The sequence below is a fragment of the Trichoderma aggressivum genome, assembly GCF_033847375.1.
Source record: "Trichoderma aggressivum f. europaeum strain CBS 100526 chromosome Unknown scaffold_012, whole genome shotgun sequence".
NCBI classification, from domain to species: Eukaryota; Fungi; Ascomycota; class Sordariomycetes; order Hypocreales; family Hypocreaceae; genus Trichoderma; species Trichoderma aggressivum.
In genome coordinates, this window is record NW_026946378.1 from 247,906 (window position 1) to 265,587 (window position 17,682).

The 17,682-nt window shown below is 49.6% G+C and overlaps 5 protein-coding genes across 5 annotated transcripts; 3 read left to right on the plus strand and 2 right to left on the minus strand.

The window, feature by feature from the left end:
- Positions 1-592: 592 nt before the first annotated feature.
- Positions 593-1,876, plus strand: Triagg1_3964 (uncharacterized protein; the record flags this gene model as incomplete). The annotated part of the gene is made up of 1 exon (XM_062898314.1): positions 593-1,876. The coding sequence occupies one exon, from the start codon at positions 593-595 to the stop codon at positions 1,874-1,876; it is 1,284 nt and encodes a 427-aa protein (XP_062756984.1).
- Positions 1,877-2,351: 475 nt separating this feature from the next.
- Positions 2,352-5,951, plus strand: Triagg1_3965 (uncharacterized protein; the record flags this gene model as incomplete). The annotated part of the gene is made up of 7 exons (XM_062898315.1): positions 2,352-3,675; positions 3,713-3,754; positions 3,816-4,309; positions 4,367-4,396; positions 4,453-4,631; positions 4,698-5,199; positions 5,274-5,951. 7 exons carry the CDS (start codon positions 2,352-2,354, stop codon positions 5,949-5,951), a joined length of 3,249 nt encoding a protein of 1,082 aa, XP_062756985.1.
- Positions 5,952-7,731: 1,780 nt separating this feature from the next.
- Positions 7,732-8,578, minus strand: Triagg1_3966 (uncharacterized protein; the record flags this gene model as incomplete). The annotated part of the gene is made up of 3 exons (XM_062898316.1): positions 7,732-7,815; positions 7,860-8,277; positions 8,340-8,578. The coding sequence occupies 3 exons, from the start codon at positions 8,576-8,578 to the stop codon at positions 7,732-7,734; spliced, it is 741 nt and encodes a 246-aa protein (XP_062756986.1).
- A 2,377-nt stretch (positions 8,579-10,955) lies between these two features.
- Triagg1_3967 (uncharacterized protein) lies at positions 10,956-11,984 on the minus strand (the record flags this gene model as incomplete). The annotated part of the gene is made up of 1 exon (XM_062898317.1): positions 10,956-11,984. One exon carries the CDS (start codon positions 11,982-11,984, stop codon positions 10,956-10,958), a length of 1,029 nt encoding a protein of 342 aa, XP_062756987.1.
- Positions 11,985-12,954: 970 nt separating this feature from the next.
- Triagg1_3968 (uncharacterized protein) lies at positions 12,955-17,515 on the plus strand (the record flags this gene model as incomplete). Its single annotated transcript, XM_062898318.1, has 4 exons — positions 12,955-13,092; positions 13,172-13,185; positions 13,236-13,902; positions 14,120-17,515. 4 exons carry the CDS (start codon positions 12,955-12,957, stop codon positions 17,513-17,515), a joined length of 4,215 nt encoding a protein of 1,404 aa, XP_062756988.1.
- Positions 17,516-17,682: the final 167 nt, after the last annotated feature.

The window sequence follows — 17,682 nt, forward strand, 5'->3', positions numbered from 1 at the left end:
TGATAACCCAAAGGGACAATTTGCAGACTATGAATCAAGTCAACAGTGACCAAATAGCTTATATCCTTAAGTGAATACTTCGGGAACCCTATACACGTTGCAATCAAGACCTAGGACAGACAGGAGTTGACTGGGTCAGGGGCAGATACCCCATCAACCCTCAGATACGATCTCGGATGAGGGGTAAGGCGTTTTGTTACTATTTGTCGTACAAACAGTACTCCGTGTAAACTCTCTTTAATTGGAAATGTAGTTACCCGTCGTCGGAAATGATGAACCACGTAGACCACGTAGATGATGCGGGAGATCTATCCAATCATACGTTGAAAGTCTCTCACCGCCTGATTGCGATACCGGAGTGGTAATATATAATGATACGTGGCTCTCGGGATTGTAGGAATTTGTTATCGTTCTCTGTAGTACTAGCTGCCCTATTATTACACAAACAGTAAACTCCACAACTATAAATAGACGGCAATTCACAAGATACAATAACACTAGTCTACATGCATCACTTTATTCCTCACCTAAGACGGCGCCAAACACTAAACTTGATCAATTGTTCAGCTCATTTGAAGCATCTTCACAAACTATGAATTGGACAAACGTTTGCAATTTGGATAAAGAAGATCCATCGACGGAGTTGTCCTTCGACCTCTATGAAGACTTGAATCATGAAGCAACTCAGCAGTCAGGCAGTCTCAAAACCTACGAAGTAAAGGAGCAAGGCGGTGCTATCTACGACAGAGAAAAGTCAGGGCACCGTGTGACGGTCGAACGCCTTCTCTGGGTTGATGGTATGGGACATTCCATCGTGAGAGGCGAGAAATCTACGGCCAAGAAAGAAATGACTCTTGTTGTGCTCAAGATTACCCTTGTACCAGAGGGTGACAAGAAATTTTGGTATATGAAGGCGTCTCTGAGTTTTGAAGGCGAGGAAAAGAATGGCATTAACGATCCTCATGTTCAAGCATGGGCGCCCTTCAACAGTTCGAAGAGGTGGAGCCCGACCGTGGTCCATCATACGAAATCTGGCAAGAAAGAAGGAAGCGTGAAAGTCAGTCATTCTGTGGCTAGTGTAACAGGTAGTTGGAGCAGAGGAAGCGAAGTGTCTTGGGACCAGATTGTCTTTGCCAATGGAAACTCCGACCCGACGATAAGCGAAGAGACGGGAAACCGGAACGGTGTGGAATGGATTGTGCAACATGACAAATCGCAGAATGCCGGTATTCCCCAGAAGTTGTGGGTTGCCGTTCTCTTATCGCGACCAACAGCGAAGCCATACCGGGCAAAATTCGAGATTAACGCTCGAGTGGGCACGGTGGACGACTTGAAAAATAAAACAAGGGCGTTCTTTGGCTTCGATCCACGCAAAACCAAGCCATTCAGAATAACTCCAGGGTATCACCAGCTGTGTTGTTATGAAGGCAACGACCTAATTAAAGACATCGATCTCAACAACCTAGACGCATTACGATCTGCAGACGATTCATCCATGTTGGATATGAAATGGGGCCCAAAATATCAGGTCGAGGCGGCTCTGGAGAGGCCAGATAACAGTTGGGCGACAACGGACGTTTCCAAGGACAGTCAATCGAAAACCTCGCCAGTTTCCAAGGAAACGCTGGATCAGACGGCAACTCCAGCTGAAGAGCCAGCTATCCCAGTCGCGGCTGAAAGTATCCAGCCACTGCCGCAGCTGAATCCTCCTCCCTTAGTTGTCGGTTGGCACAACTCAGGCTCAATGGCGAACATGGACTCAAATCGGCTGACAGGGTTGGAAGAGCGCATGGCCCGGCTAGAAGCTCGGCTACACGAGCAAGATTCTACGATTATCGCGTTGCAGCAGAAACTGTTGGAAAAGGGGCGTAGCTAGCGGTCTTGAGGTATGACAAACATGGCATGTAGATGCTTAGCCAATGAGATGAAGGTTCGGGAACTGATAGGATACTCGCATTAGGTCCTTTAATATATTTATCAAGTACTCCGTATAAATAATCATATTATACATACTATATGATCAGATAGATGCCCAAGTGCTACTTCAAAGCGTAACACTGGTAGTTCCCGACGCCTCCTCATTGGGTGTTTCCATCTGTTACAATTTGTGGACTTCCAAATTATCTAAAAAAAAGTGCAATATATTTGCAACAAGTCAATAGATATGGTTGTTGTTTTTTCGTATTATAAATGTTAGTCTTGCCTACAAGCTTGAAATTTCGAACCCTCAATTGAAGAGACAAATTACCCAAACTGTGTCAATTATTCCCAGCCAGCCTAGAACCGCGTTTAACAACATCCCGGAAACATCTACGAATTACGGAGCCATACAAACGCCAAAAGACGCAAGAATGGAGTCCTTTGGAAAGGGAATGAACGAGAAATTGAACGAAAAATCGAAAGGCCTGAAGGGCCTTCGACACAACTTGAACTATCTGGCCGATACCTTATACAATGAGATCAACAGCCGTTTTCTTCGTGATCTAGGCCAAGGCCAGAGAGAAATATTGAACGAGACAGAAAACGAGATAAAAAACTACCTCGAGAATACCAAAGATCAAATTATAGACGACTGCATACTATGGCTCATTCTCATGAATGCGGTGGAGAAGTTTGAACCGGCATCACCTGAAGATATAGCGCCTACACCTACACAAAAAGACAGCAGCGATATGGAAAACGACATGGACAATCCAAATTTCCGAATCATTCGCATCATACTGGATATAGCACCGCATCTATCGTTTGAGAGTCTCCAAAGCCCCGCGAGTGAAATCATTGGTTGGGATCGAGAGAGTGTAATGCAGCGGTGCAAAGCGAATCACCCACCCGGCAGGGATAGAAAAACAACGCCGTTTCACTCTGCGGCCCAGAGTGGACATGGTGACATAGTCGCGCATATGTTAAACCAGGGGAACAGCCTCCTTTCCACCACGAATGGCGGCTGGGACCCCCAAGACTTTCTCAATATGCTTCAGCAACCAAAGCCGGACCGTCGGCATGCTCGTTCTGCTCTTAGCCTCGCCGCGATAAGTGACAGAGGGCTGGAAACCGTTGAAATTCTTCTCAGATATAATCCAAAAATCGCAATCAGCCCAACCGACAATACATTCGAGACAAGCTTGGAAAATGGAGATAATGACATTGTCGACGCATTCTTCAAATACGACGACTTACAAAAGAGGTTTACTACAGCTGAAAATATTCTTTTGGCGCTGGAGTATTTGAAAACAAATACGCCGGAGCAAGGAGATCCACCAGAGAACTATATCAAGGTCGTCTGCACGCTAATCAGCCATGCTCCAACAAAGGAAGAAATCAATAACGAGGTTGTCAAGGAAATTATCCGACTCAATTTGAGGTGCGTGTGGGAGAAAAGAAATAAGAACATCAAGCTAGAAATCTCTGGATTTCTTCATATCGCTGTCCAATGTCAAAACGCTGAGTTTGTAAAGATGTTCATGGATGAATATCCGGAGTCCGTGTTCAAACCAATTGGCAATAAATATGCCCTTTGGCACAACAACCACTTGGCCTCTAAGGAATTTCGAAGCATGGAGGAGTTACAGAGCGAAGCAAATCGCAGCATTCGCGACATGTTGGTCACCAAAATCATCAAGGGGGACCCAACTTTGAAGATGCAGCAGCTCTTGGAAATATTCCGAGACTCGAAAGGTATGTTCATCCTTTGTATCACATGGTTGAATCACAGAGATTAATGAGCCCGCCGAGCGACTTTGGAATGTAGAAATTGGTGAGTTTGTCATGAAGAATGGATCAAACCCAACGACCCATTAGAGTCTAATATTTTGCAGTTGACGAACTATGCTTTGACCTCTCCCGTTTCAACTCGAAGAAATATCCAGTGTCTGATTTTGTGCGTTCACTCATCAGTCACCAAGACAACCCAGATCTGTTGTCCTACGAGCATACTCTAAAATACGCCGAGTTCCCTGAATTAGACGCGAATGATGATGAAAAGGAAATATTCGGCGACGGTGTTCATCATGAACACGACGAAGTTTTTCTTATCCTCGACTGGCTGAGAAACGATAAAAAGGTTCGCGAGATAATCCAACTCATAGTGCCGGATAGACTTGTGAATCCACACAACGAAGTCAAGATAGGAAACTACGTGAAGTTGTTCCAAGTCCAGGTTCTCAATTGGCGGTTCCTGGACCTCTCTATTACGGTGCTCCCTGACCAAGAAACGAAAGAGAGGATTACAGTGCTTCATTTATACGCAAGCGGTAAGAGGGCGGCTATCAGCCATTGGACCGGTGAGAATGGTATCTTGACGCTTCCCAATGTGAGTACGGAGTTGACGATTCAGTTTTGAAATGTGCTAACCAGCTATATGGATTAGCTTACAAATCTTAAGATTCATATCATACAGGTTGGGAAATTGCTGCTGACACTGCCGTTCATAAATGACTGACTTTTGCGTTCAAGGACTTGATGACGAAGGAGAATGGCGACTCTACAACTCAATACATCAGCCAAGAATTTGAAGTCTTGGTGAAGGGTATAAACAATAAAAGGAAGCAAAATGGCCGAGATGAGCTAGAAGTGAGCTGCACTCTTGATTCATGGAATCCTGCACAAATGAGATTGGCAGACCTAGAAGAAATGTAAGCGTCATCTCTGTGCACATGTGATCGCCGTATGGTACACGACTGACGTTTAATTACCTTCAGATCCGAACGAGCTGTCCCTAAACTGTATCGTTTCATAAAAAGCTACCGAAAGTATGTGCGCGACTTACGAGTGAACGAAGGATATGCATTCAGGCCAATAAAGGTCGCACTGATCGATAATGGCGTTCTCAGCATCTCGCCACGAGCTGAGAACCTTTGGGATCACTCCAATCATATACATACATTCGACAAGTTATCAAGCAATGGCACCTTTCAGAATTCCAACATGAAAACCCAAGGCGAAGACCCAAAGGACCAAAGTAATGATGTCAAGTCAAATGTTAGAAAAGAGACTGAAAACCACAAGACTTTATGGTCTCGCATTAAGGGCGGCAGGTCTTTCGTGGAGGGCCCTTTTCGAGTTAGCCCATGGTTGTTCGCGTCCAATCCACACGGAACACAGATGGCTAATTTAATATGTGCCATCGATCCATGGTGCGACCTCTACGTGGCCAAGGTTACAGAAGGCAGGGCTGGAATACTCTCTACAAGGGTTACAAGAGTATGTTGAATCCATGTCTTTATAATTCAAGTGGTCTGAATTCGAGGCTAATTGCTGTTGTCTGCATTACAAAGGCAATTGAATGGGCAATTTCTCAAAATGTTGACATTATTTCGATGAGTTTTGCTATTTCGGAGAGGACTAATGAACTTGAAAAGGCTTGCAGAAACGCAGCCGATAAAGGTATTGTTTTGCTTTGCAGCACTCATGATGAAGGCCTCGGGGTTTCCACCACATATCCGGCAGGCTTTCATGACACCATTACTATCACTGCTTGCGACGATTATGGGAAAGTACTTCGCCCCGGGCCCCCAGACGACGGAGGCTCCTTTCAATATAAAGTCCAGGGCCAGTCGGTGGCGGCAGGGGTCATTCCCTTTCTGGACTCTGATGATTATATTTCAGGAAGCTCTGTTGCTACAGCCATTACTGCAGGGTTGAGCTCATTGATCTTGTCTTGCGATAGAATTGCCAAGAATCCGCCGGGAAACTCTTCTTCAAATGAGGGCTCTTCAAATGAGAGCTCTTCAAAGAACGGCCATCCAAGCACTCCCGTGCTTGAAAGGCAGAACAACTACAAGAAGAACATTATAATGAAGCATCTAAAAGAGATGCTAGCAAAGGAGAGTAAAGATTACATCTTATTGGAGAATTTTGCTGAAATCAACAAGAAAATTCAGGATGGACAGGACATTAAGGCCAGTGAAATAATCAGATCATACTTTCGATTAGCCACCTTTAGCGAGATATAGTTGTCAAATCGAGACACTATTGCATGTTGTGTGTTGGAATGGTAGTTGTTGCGAGTTCTTTTTTCATTAATATTTCGCGAATAATAAATTTTCATTTTGTTGTCATTCCTCGTTCCATGATGCAAAGGTTGGTGAAATATATCAATACCAGATAGTCAAATCTTTGATACCCGTCGCTTTCATATAGTGTGTATCCATAACCGTAGCGTCGATAGATATTTCTTCAATACAAGTCCCGTAAATAAACGTAAGTTTGATAGATATTGCTTTGGTATATTTTCTATCAATGGATGTAGATCTGATAGACGCTCGTTTTGACAGATGTTGCATTGATAGATGCTACATTTCTGGACTTGTGGCGGTGACAGCTTCAAGGTGGAGCAAAAGTCTTGGTGGAGGATCGTTGCTAAACACTTCCAGCAACAACGATATGGCTTTTTCCCGAAACTCTTTGCCCTTCTCAGCCAAATCCTGCGCATAATAAATTTCAGCAGCGTGCTTCAAGCTATTATTGTCCGCTCACTTGTGTCTCCAGACGTGGTACGAATTATCGCCAGGGCTTTTAACTGAAGCTCCCCGGCTTCTTTGAATTCTTTTGCCAACAAGTGGGCTGCAGCAAGCCCCTGAATTGCAGTGGCCGTCTCGATATGTTTCTCTTCGAATGCGCTCTGTTGTAGAGAAAGAATTTTCTTCCGAAGCTCCTTGGCTTCGCCAAACTGGCCTTGCTCAGTTAATTGATCTGCGAGTATTTCCAACCCATCTACCATGGGATGCTGCTCCAAGCCTGCAATTGAGCTTCCCGCCCTAACGAGAGTATTTTAATTTCAAACTCATTGGCTTCCTTGAATTGGCCTGCCAATCTGAACGCCTACGTGAGGCTTCCTATAGTAACCACCGTATCAGGGTGCTTTGGTCCGAGAATTTCATTGCGCAGTGCCAGGACTCGAAGTTTTAATTCTGTCCCTGTATTATAAAGCTTCTGTGCAATATATATTGATGCAAGTATACTCATTGCGGTGATAGTATCAGGATGCTTATCACCATAGAGTTTCTGCCAAGGTGAAAGCTGTTTCTCTTGAAGTTCCCGGGCTTTCTTGAGCCGGTGTTGGCCAACATATGCTAGTAGAAGGAAGGCCATGATTCCAATTGTGAGCCGGTGCTTCTCTCCCAAGGTCTTCTCTGATAACGCGAGCGCTTCTGATGCGTATCCGTCTTATTTCTCAATTAACTCTTGGGAATGGTGTATTCTTGCGAGTCCGATCAAAGGCCCTATTGTGACCATTCCGTCACCGGAAGCCTTCGCCAAGTGTAATTGCTTCTTTGCCGTATCTTCTGCCTTCTTTATAAATCCGGAGTCATAGAAGTATTGAGACACCCTTCCCAGCAATTTAGACACCATGATTCTGACTTCAGATGTTTCTTCTACTTTCCATTCGCTGACTTGTATGACATGAGCTGCATATTTCTCGCACAAGAGCCACGTATCTCTTTCGATTTCTTGGGGGAATAGATCCTCAAGGGCCATCAGAGCTACTATTGCAAAGCAGTTCTCCGGGAAAGTACTCTGTGAAGGTATATCGTATGGATTCTTGTACAAGCTTATGGGATAATGTGCAAAATTCTATAGGCCATAAGGCTTTCACGTCCAATGTGTTGGATCGAGATATTCCACGTTTCCAGGACACTATTTGGGATCTTAGGTCTTCTGTGTTTGTCATGTTGAGTCCTTTTTAGCGTGTCGCATCTGCGTTTACCTGTTAATAGTCTTGATAGATACTCCTTAATAGGCGTTGAAGTCCTCCGTATAAATGATCCGGCTTGTGAGATAGTCAAAGGGAGCAACCGAAGCTGTTGAAGCAACAGTCTAGTATCTTGAATCTCGTTCTCTCGAATATCCCCGCCTCTTACCACCGAGAATAGTTTTTCCGCCTCTTCGATGGCCATGTGAGGGATCTGGATACCTTGCCGCGAACCAACTAGGGCAACAATCTGTTTATCGCGGCTGGTCCATAGAACAGTTCCTCCAGGGCCTCCTGGTATGAGCTTGAGAAGGCTTTTGGTGTGATCCATTGCACCGACACCGAAGCATGCGACATCTTCCGCATTGTCGAGAATCAAGAGCCACTTCTGCCGCAACTCGATGCAGTGACGTACTGCTAGAAAAAGCTGTTCGCCAGTAAGCTTCGGATCCAGGCCGAGCTTCCTGGCAACTGCGTGGTAATCTTGTGCGAAACTGGTTTCATTATCGGCGTGCACCCAGAAGATGTCGCAAGCAGGATCTTCATGGCTTCGGCGATAGGCGTAATCGAGGGCAATTTGGGTTTTGCTAGTACGGCGCTCGTGAGCTCAGATCGACATTATGGACGTATAAATGTATCAAGCACTTACCCCGATCCACCAAGACCCCGTAAAGCGGCACTGCAGTATCGGCCCTCTTTAGAGAGTGACAAAAGCTCGTCAAGTTTGGTGACGATCCCTGGACGGCGGACGATATCTTGGTTGGGCGGGAAAGGAAACACGTAGTAGGCTTTCCGCGACTTGTTGAAGCTGTAGTCAAAGATGTCCCCTTGGTGGATCTGGGTGTTAGGCCCAAAGATGTTGGAGGATATATTATGATGGATGCTCATGATTCCTATTTTACCTAGGGCCTGATAGGAGACAAAAGTAATGGTAGACAAGACGAAAGATACGAGATGGGTGGAAATTCAGCCGCATGGGCGTCTTCATTTCTGCCCAATCTCACACAGCCGCACCCATTACAGCCAACAACTAATAGGCTCGCGGCTGTGCGCAAATCCGTGGCCTCACACTACTGTACAGAGCAATGCAATCTCAGATTAATGGCGGGTGAGAAATAATAATTGCACAAGGAAAGAAGACGGTGAGTCTGTGAGCGAGAAGTTGAAAGAATTGGCGAGATTCAGGATACTCCAGCCAATGGAGCTGTATGTTCTGAGAGCATTAATGTACCAGCAAGATTCCATATGGGAGTAACTCCATTTAGTCCTCTGCATACTGCCAAGCCGGTCGAGTCAGGCGGTTACCTAGATGAACGAGACCGAAAGGGAACACTGATCGATACCTGTTTTGTAGATGCCGACTCTTCTCATTCATAGACGGCTACGCTTTTCTATCTTTACGCTTCTATCGTACCGTTGAACCCTCCCTAATTATACTTGAGAATTCATACCTTGAAAAATGAACATCGAGTGAGTTGAGTGTGTAACAGGCATAGCTATGACGTTTATTTATATGTCGCGTATGGAGTTCGGTTGTTAATATAAACGATTACATGAATCATGAGTTATAACTGAGATACGGGGGCTGATGCACATATACCCTCGTCTGTCCAACTATTTTATGCGAGAGTAAGCCGAGAAACATGTATACTCTTTACGAATTGCCCTCAACCATATTGTAGCTAGGCCGTCAATTTCGATATTTTTCTCAAAAGACCATGTCGTCTTCTTCAAAACATGTGCCATCGATAATAGCGAACCATGAAAGGACTCATTATGACGTTAGATCCATAATCAGCCGATGCAACTGCTCTCACCCACCCTTCAAGACCCTTCGTCTTAGCCAATATCTGTTTGCTTTTCGAAACCTCCAAACGCCAACTTCAAAGCCTGAGTAGACGCCCTGAGCAATCACCGCACATTCTCTATAGAAAGCCACTTCCAAATACAAGAAAAACTGAAAGAAATGTCTGTGATTAATACAAAGACCATCTCGGAAGCCCCCTATCTAAGACAATGCTACGGCTGGTTGAACTTCAGCATCCGCATCATCCGCATCACCCGCAGGGTCCATTGTCCCCTGCGGCCACAGCCGTTATGCATAGACAAGGATGATCGTCGAATACCTCAATACCATGACTCCATTGAAACTGTATACAAGTGTCTTAATTATAGCGAAAACGGCCCGGCGTTGCTAAGCTGTCGGTCGAATTTCCGTGACTCGTACCCGGCAGACTCGCCACACAAGGAACTGGGCGAGCACTATGTTGTTGGGTGATGTTGTCCACACTAATCGATCTAATTAAAACAGCAAAAACTATGAAACTCACGATGTAGAGGTAATGCTGAAAAGTTGAAACAAACGTTACATCTCCTTACGGGATTGGGAATGATCAAGTATAAAGTATACCAAGCCAATGAACCAAGAATCCTTAGTCCGTCTTTAAAGAACATACATCACATCTCGTATTGTGATATTCCTCACCTACACAAACGCCGAACCTATGAGAACCCAGTCTCTCCTCCTGTCATGTCGTGCAACTCCCCCAAGACACATCACATTTCCGCATTCGCGTCCGCGCAGCTTCACGCCAAGTAATCAATGGCAAAACCTTGCACACGTGTTCGCCCATGGTATGACAATCCGAGTCACGACGCCGCCACGAAACTGGCGATTCGAGGCAACGAACCGTGACTCTGAAGGCCGAGTCATCTTTCTTGTCCAAGGCTTGCTCATCCCAAGGGAGACCAATAACGGCCTCTCGTAACAAGTCATTATAGCTAACAATGAGTCCAATGGCGTGTGTGAGACCGTGCAGGATACTGTGCCCCCCGACAACGCCCGTTCCGTATTACTGGTATGCCGTATCTAAGCCGTCACGCGCCTAAAAATAGCTTCTGCTTTGGTGCTAGCAGAGCAATGGAGGACAGTGTGTGTGTGTATGTGTGTGGAAGAAATCAGGCTTCCGTTGCCTCTATTTCCAAGTTATCAATTGATGAATTTTGTGATGGCCAATCCTAGGCCGTAGAGTAACATCCCTCCCAAAACGCCATAGTAAATGAACGCTGCGCTCATCCAACATGCTTTCTGTATATACATATAAAACAAATCTATCGGGTTATTCCACCATTCGCAGCGGCTGAGGTTATCAAGATTGAGTGAGGAGTAATGCTTTGGTTGATTTAGAGCCCCATGAAGATTGAGTGAGGAGTAACACTTTGGTTGATTTAGAGCCCCATGAATATCAACTAACGGGGTGCGATGTTAGCCACCACGTTCCGAACAAAGTATAAATGACATCGGGCCGCCGTAAATTAAGTTTGAGGCTTCATAGGTCAGGCGAGCAAGACTTACTTGCTTAGCTCCCGCCCATGGCGGTAGAAGATCGGCACCATCGCCAGATAACGTTGGGTTTGGGTCATCCTGTTCGGGAGATGGAGACGGCGGCCGACGGGATGCGAGGACCTTTTCAACGCCATATGATGGTTCGTGTACACCCGTTGGCATCCATTCGTTGTGCGCCGTGCTGAATCGGCCGAGTAGGAAGACGTTTTCTGTCTCCTTGGCAGGGGCTGGCGCGCTGATTGCTTCCGAGTTGGATGTTGGAGTCAGTCCACCCAGTAAGGAGCTGCCATCTAAGCCCATGCCAAGTGGCTCCAACGAGCCGAGTATAGAGTCTAGCAGAGGGATGCCGCCGTACGCTTGCGCAAGATGCTCGTCGGTGAAGAAGTGTTGGTCGATGCCTGGTTTGTCAGGCGCGGTCGCGGACGGGTATTCGTGTTCATCCCATGCTGATGAGGACGGCGTCGGGCCGGCGAGCCTGGAGGATGAAGCATAAGTATCTGTTCTTAGGTGGGAAGTCCTCATAAGACTTGCCGGTGAATGAGCGGACACGACTGCGGTCAGGGCGATCGTGTCCAGCGGTGCCGATCCGCAGTTGTGGCAGACTGCGGGCGGCGTATGAGGGTGAGGATGAGGGTGAGGCTGAGCGAAAGGGTGAGGCTGAGGATCCGATGATGATGATGATGGCATCTTGCGAGCGGCGCTGGCATTGGTTGCGTCACCGTCCGAGAACATGGCATCGTAAAACTGACAAAGCGCCTCCTGATCCGGCCTCACCGGGAGCAAGTCGGGAGATTCCGTCGCGGGCTTGGACTTGGACTTGGAATTGGGCTGCTGGGCGAGCCGTTTATGGGCCCTGCGCTTGCGTTGGGAGGCAACGAGCTGCAGGCGGCGGCGCTGGACGCGCTCCTCGGGCGTCAGGTTGAGGGAGGGCCGGCCTCGTTTCACCATGATGCGGTTGCTTGGTGATGGTTTGGGTTGGATCTTGGGCCGAAAAAAGAGCCTGGCAGAGATTAAGGAAAAAATAGAGATTGGGTTCAACGGCCGGCCTGTAGGGTATGACGAAAGTCGGGGTAGCCGGGAGAAGCTCCGGGTCCAAGGTTGAAGAAGAAAAAAAGAGGGGTATCGGGGGCTGGCGGGCGGCGATTGGCTGCGGAGATTATTCAGCGATGCCAGCCATCAGCTCCAGCCTCTCGCAGCTGCTCCCTGCATCACAGTGGAGAGGCCGGGACACGCGCACTGTGGGTATCTGCATGCTCGCGCGGGACCGCCAAGTTCCAACGGACCAGCAGCGGCGCACCAGCAGCGCACCAGCAGCGCGGACGGCAGCTAGCAGATGTGACTCGTCATATCGGCGTCACAGTGCGATCTTCCAATTGGACGCGGGCCCGTCACTTATCTCTGCCTTACCTAATTCTATCGCCTGTCCCACTTTGGCGCTCCGACTTTCGCCATGGTCGCTGAAGGCAGAGATAAGTGAGGGATGGCGGGCTGTGATTGGTGGTTGGGGGACGACGCGGGCTGCGAGATTAATGAATAGCCGGTGATGGTGACGTTTTGCGCATGGCTGGGGGGCGCTACATTGTAGGTGTAGGTAGTTTGGCAGTTTGGCAGTACTGTGCGGGTTATTGCCAGTCAATCAATCAATCCATCAATCAATCAATAATCTGGTTTCCCACGGGTGCTAGAGCAGTAGAGGAGGTACTTGGAACTCCACCAAAGACCAAGTATAGCGTGTTACTGCTTTGTCGTGTCAATGAGTGATGATTGATGGGGCACACGACGATAGTATAATGGACGAGTAAGCTTGAGGTAAGATTTGAGCGGCGGATGAAACGAAGCTTCGCGCTCTTTGTTGGGACCGCATCGACGATCCAAATATAATCTCAACTGCTCTCTTCTTTATCCGCTATTCCAATCAATGAATCCTAACCCCCCCTTTTTTTCTGCCCGTCCACCGTTATCTTTTCCCACTGTCGATCGCCTCTTCTCTCCCTCCCTCCCTCTCCAACGTTCGCCCAAAACTCAGTTCAGCAACAATCGCGCCGTCTTATCGCCGGTACGTCGCCGCCAGGTACCGCGCCGACCGCCTTTGCACCTTACCAGGTCGCATCTCACGGCATCCCTAACTAGGATAGTACGTCGCCGCCAAGTACTCCGTAGGCGGTGGCCACCCCCCGCTTTAAATCAGACTGTGTGCAGCTTCAAGCCGCTTCTGGTTCGCCTAGCCAATCCAACTGCCCACTTGGCAGAAGCAAGAATCAACTTGCAACTCCAAAGCCCTCAAACAACTGGGAAGCGTCACAGCATCGCAGCGCCTTCAGTTCTCTCTCTCTCTCTCTCTCTCTCTCTCTCTTCCTCTCTTGTATATTCGCATTCGCATTCGCATTCAACCTCGATCCGTCCATCCACCGGCCACCCTTGGAGACTCTCTTCCGTTGCTCCGACGAGCCGCAACCCCTCGACCCAGAATTGCACGCCAGACGATGCTGCCGTGAGACCTCTCGCCTCGACCAGCGCTGTGACTCGCAGTCTCGAGGCCTTCCTCTCCATCGACTCTCCCTCTCCGCCTTCGACAGAGCAGTTTCCGCCCGTCTCCCCGTCGAAGCGCCCGCCTCTCCTCCGATCCGCCCATCATGGACGGCCAGTCGCAGCCGCAGCCGAAGCCGGCGCTTTACACTCATCTGTCTCAATTGTCGTCGCTTCCCTTGCGGACTGCCCACAGCACGCCAACGGCTTCTCCTGGCCTCTTCAGTCCCGTCGCCAGGCACCCTCATATGCCCACCCAGTCCTTCTCCGAGAGCAACACGCCCGCCCCTTTGTTCGACAGCCCCTACTTGCACCCGCTGCAGACCCACCGAGTCAGAGAGTATGTTTTTGACCAGGATTTCTTGTCTTTTTCCGTTCCTGTTGCTGTCGCCCTGCCATGGATGTCTGTGGCTTGTCTGCTTGTCAACGCCACATAGGACCCTTGGCTGGCTGGGGTGCTTTGCAAATAGAATTGATTCTTCCACAGCACAATTCCTTCTTGGACCAGTCAACTAACCTTTTCTCTCTTTTCTTCTTCGTGCAATAGGACCCACAAGGCTCTCATCGATTCCGACACTGCCACCGGCCGCAAGTCCATCAATCAATATGATATCATCGAGGAGATTGGCCGTGGCATGCACGGCAAGGTCAAGCTGGCCCGCAACCTCGAGACCGGCGAAAACGTAGCCATCAAAATCATTCCGCGCTTCTCCAAGAAACGACGACTCGGCAAGGTCACCGCCATGTCCCCCCAGGATAAGACCAAAAAGGAAATCGCCATTCTCAAGAAGATCAGACACCCCAACGTTGTCGCCTTGCTCGAGGTCATTGACGATCCCGAGCTGAAAAAGATTTACATGGTTCTGGAACACGTTGAGCTGGGCGAGATTGTCTGGCGTAAAAAGGGACTACCCCACATCTGCTCGTACGAACGGAGACGGTCCGAGCGCGAGATGAACGGAGAGCCGGCTACCGCCGATGACATGCGGTGGGATCGGATGCTCGAGCGCCGACAGATCATCAAGGAACTCAAGAGGGCCAAGATGGCCCAAAACAACCACGGCCCCGAGTACTGGAGCATGGAACACGGCGCCGCCGACGACGCGAGCACCGTAAGCCCTTGGTCCCGTATCTCCTCCAGGGAAGACTTTGCTGCCACCGACGGTTCCGTATCCATGCCCATCTCCCGCCGCTCCTCCCTTGCTCCCTCACAAAGCTATTCCTTTTCGTCTTCGCCCGGGACGAGGGAAGAGGACGAATGGCATGAAGATGATCACACTACCCCCGGTCCCACCTCATCGCAACCTCCCCTCTCTACAAGCGCGTTAGACGGAACCATGTTTGGAGCCTATACCAACAACGATGACAGAATGAGCTACCGCGAGCGATCTCCCAGCATGGCCGACTCCATCATCTCCCACATGTCTTCCATCGACTACAACGTCCGTGCCCACGACCCCTTTGCTGACGACTTCTCCTATGTTCCCTGCTTCACCTTTGATCAAGCCCGGACTGCCTTTCGCGATACCGTGCTAGGTCTTGAATACTTGCATTACCAGGGCGTTGTTCACCGTGATATCAAGCCTGCCAATCTGTTGTGGAGCAAGGACCACCGTGTCAAGATTTCCGACTTTGGCGTTTCTTATTTCGGCCGACCTATCCGTGAGGGTGAGCCCGACGATTTGGTGTCTGAATCCGAGGCAAAGGACTTTGATGATGACCTGGAACTTTCAAAGACTGTCGGCACCCCGGCCTTTTTCGCCCCGGAGCTTTGCTACACAGACCCTGACCAGGCCCAGCCCAAGGTGTCTGAGCAGATCGATGTGTGGTCTCTCGGCGTGACTCTTTACTGCCTCATCTATGCGCGTATCCCTTTCTTGGCAGAGGATGAGTTTCAGATGTTCCGCAAGATTGCCACCGAGGACGTGTATATCCCTCGCAAGAGGTTAAAGCCCGTGGACCCCTCGACCTCACCCACCGTAACCTCTCTCTACAAACGCCAAAACATTCATCCGTACCGCGACGACAATGACCTCGAATACGAAGACGTGGATAATCTCCTGTATGACTTGCTGCGCCAGATGCTCATCAAGAATCCAGAAAAGCGAATTCGCCTCAAGGATATCAAGAGACACCCCTGGGTGCTCCAAGGCCTTCCCAACCCGAGATCATGGGCAGACGAGACGGACCCGGCCAAGCCATCGAGCGGCCGCAAGATTCAGGTCGACGAGAGGGACCTGTCCTCTGCCGTCGTGCCACTCACCTTTCTTGAACGGGCCCGATCTGTTGTCAAAAAGGCCGTGGGACGAGTCATGCATCCCTTGGTCGACCGTAGCGAAAGTCGATCACGTCGAAGGGCTACTAGTAGTGTTGCCAGCTCCGGAGGTGATAGCCTTCCAAAGCCCCCCGCTCTCCCCGTTGCTGTTCCAGCTACCAATCCTTCCACTCCTTACCTCGACAGGCGCCGCAGCCTTCATCCAGAAGACTACTTTCCCAGCTTGCCAGCCAGGGACGCCTTGTCGAGCATAGAGCTACGCTCTTCAGAGTCTGGGGCCGCTAGTAGTCGCGTGGAGTCTGTCGTCTATGACCCAATGGCTACAGTCCTGCCGCCCCTGACCACGCTGACCACGCAGCCGGCCACTGTGACCCGGGGACGATCTCACAGCGAGCTGGATGAGGCGGCAACGTCCGAGTTTCGCCCTTCTGCCGGTGGCGTTCCCATCCGTAATGGGGGAACCATACGTGCCAGAAACGTTGGGCAATTCTTGCCCTTGACGCCTCATACGGTACCGCCTACCCCTTCTTTTGATAGAAATCCTCCCTTCCGTCCAGAGTTACCAAGTGCGAGGTCAGAGCTCAGCGCTCTGACGGGGGATTCAGTGCGCTCCCCTTCCGCGGACCGTGGTCTCTTCGCCAGCAGTGACAAACGAGCCACACCTCAAGTTGGTCTGAATACTGCCGTGGCGCCGGGGAACATTCCGGGCTTGCGAAGCACACGCTCAATGCGCTCTGTTGATCTGGGCAGAAACAGATACGGATACACGCAGCTGTCGTCTTCCCCCTTGTCTTCGTCTCCTCAGCCCATACCCCCTTCCTCATATCATCATCACAGGCATCTTCAGTCCGATCCAAACTTTCACAGTCGGTACCAGGAGCGTCCTATTACTGCCCACCGCGTGGACAACGGGACCGATATCAAGTCTCCCCTCACCCGGACCCCTGTCACAATGAGCCCCGAACCGGCCTTTTCTGGCTCGTACGCGAGTGAAGACGGCTCCGCTGAAATGGGCAGCCAATGGTCTCGTATTGCTCATCAAGATTGGCAATCCGAGGCCCCGTCGCGAAGGGGAACCGTGGAAATCGCAAAAACTGCGAGTACCGACTCCATGGATCATCTCGGAACGCCCTTGACGAGCCCAAGCGAAACAGCTAGCCCCGTTGCCGCATGTCCGCCTACCAACAGCGCATCTCAGCGAATGCTAGTCTTTCAGTCCGATCCCTCGCTGCCGGCTCTCCTTAGCGGTGCCAGCTCTGTTTCGGCTGATTTGGAGGGTGAGCTGCTGCTCAGACCGGGAACCGTAGACCCCCAGACCACTTTCTTACAGACCAAAGACTCGCTCACTCCCCCAGCCCTGGGAAAGGAGCCGGTCGGTGGCTTTCCCATCGACCAAGTCTTTGCTCACCACTCGTCCATGGAAGGTGTGCCGCTCCAAGTCAAGATTGACCGCCCACCAACCTCGGACAGCCATGCATCCAGCCACCAGCATCGCAAGCACGACGAGGAAGACAATGACGATGACAGTGATGATGGCCTTTTGTTAATGGCCAAAGCTAAGAAGCGACCGCCAGTTACGACTAGGCACCGGCCCTTTGAGGCCAGGCGGCGAGACACAAACATGAGCACTGCAAGTGACGAAACTGCCAGGAGAGTCAACATTTCTCCAGAAGCATGATACGACAAGACCCCGCCTTTTGTCCTATCTGCGGGCAGTCACAGCATGAAATGAAGCAAGAAACCACATACGCCTAGCCAGTTCCTTTTGTATTTCACGGAGGGGCTTTTTCTTATAAGCGAGAATTAATTAACTGGTGTGGGAGCGAAATCATCGAAGCGGGAAAA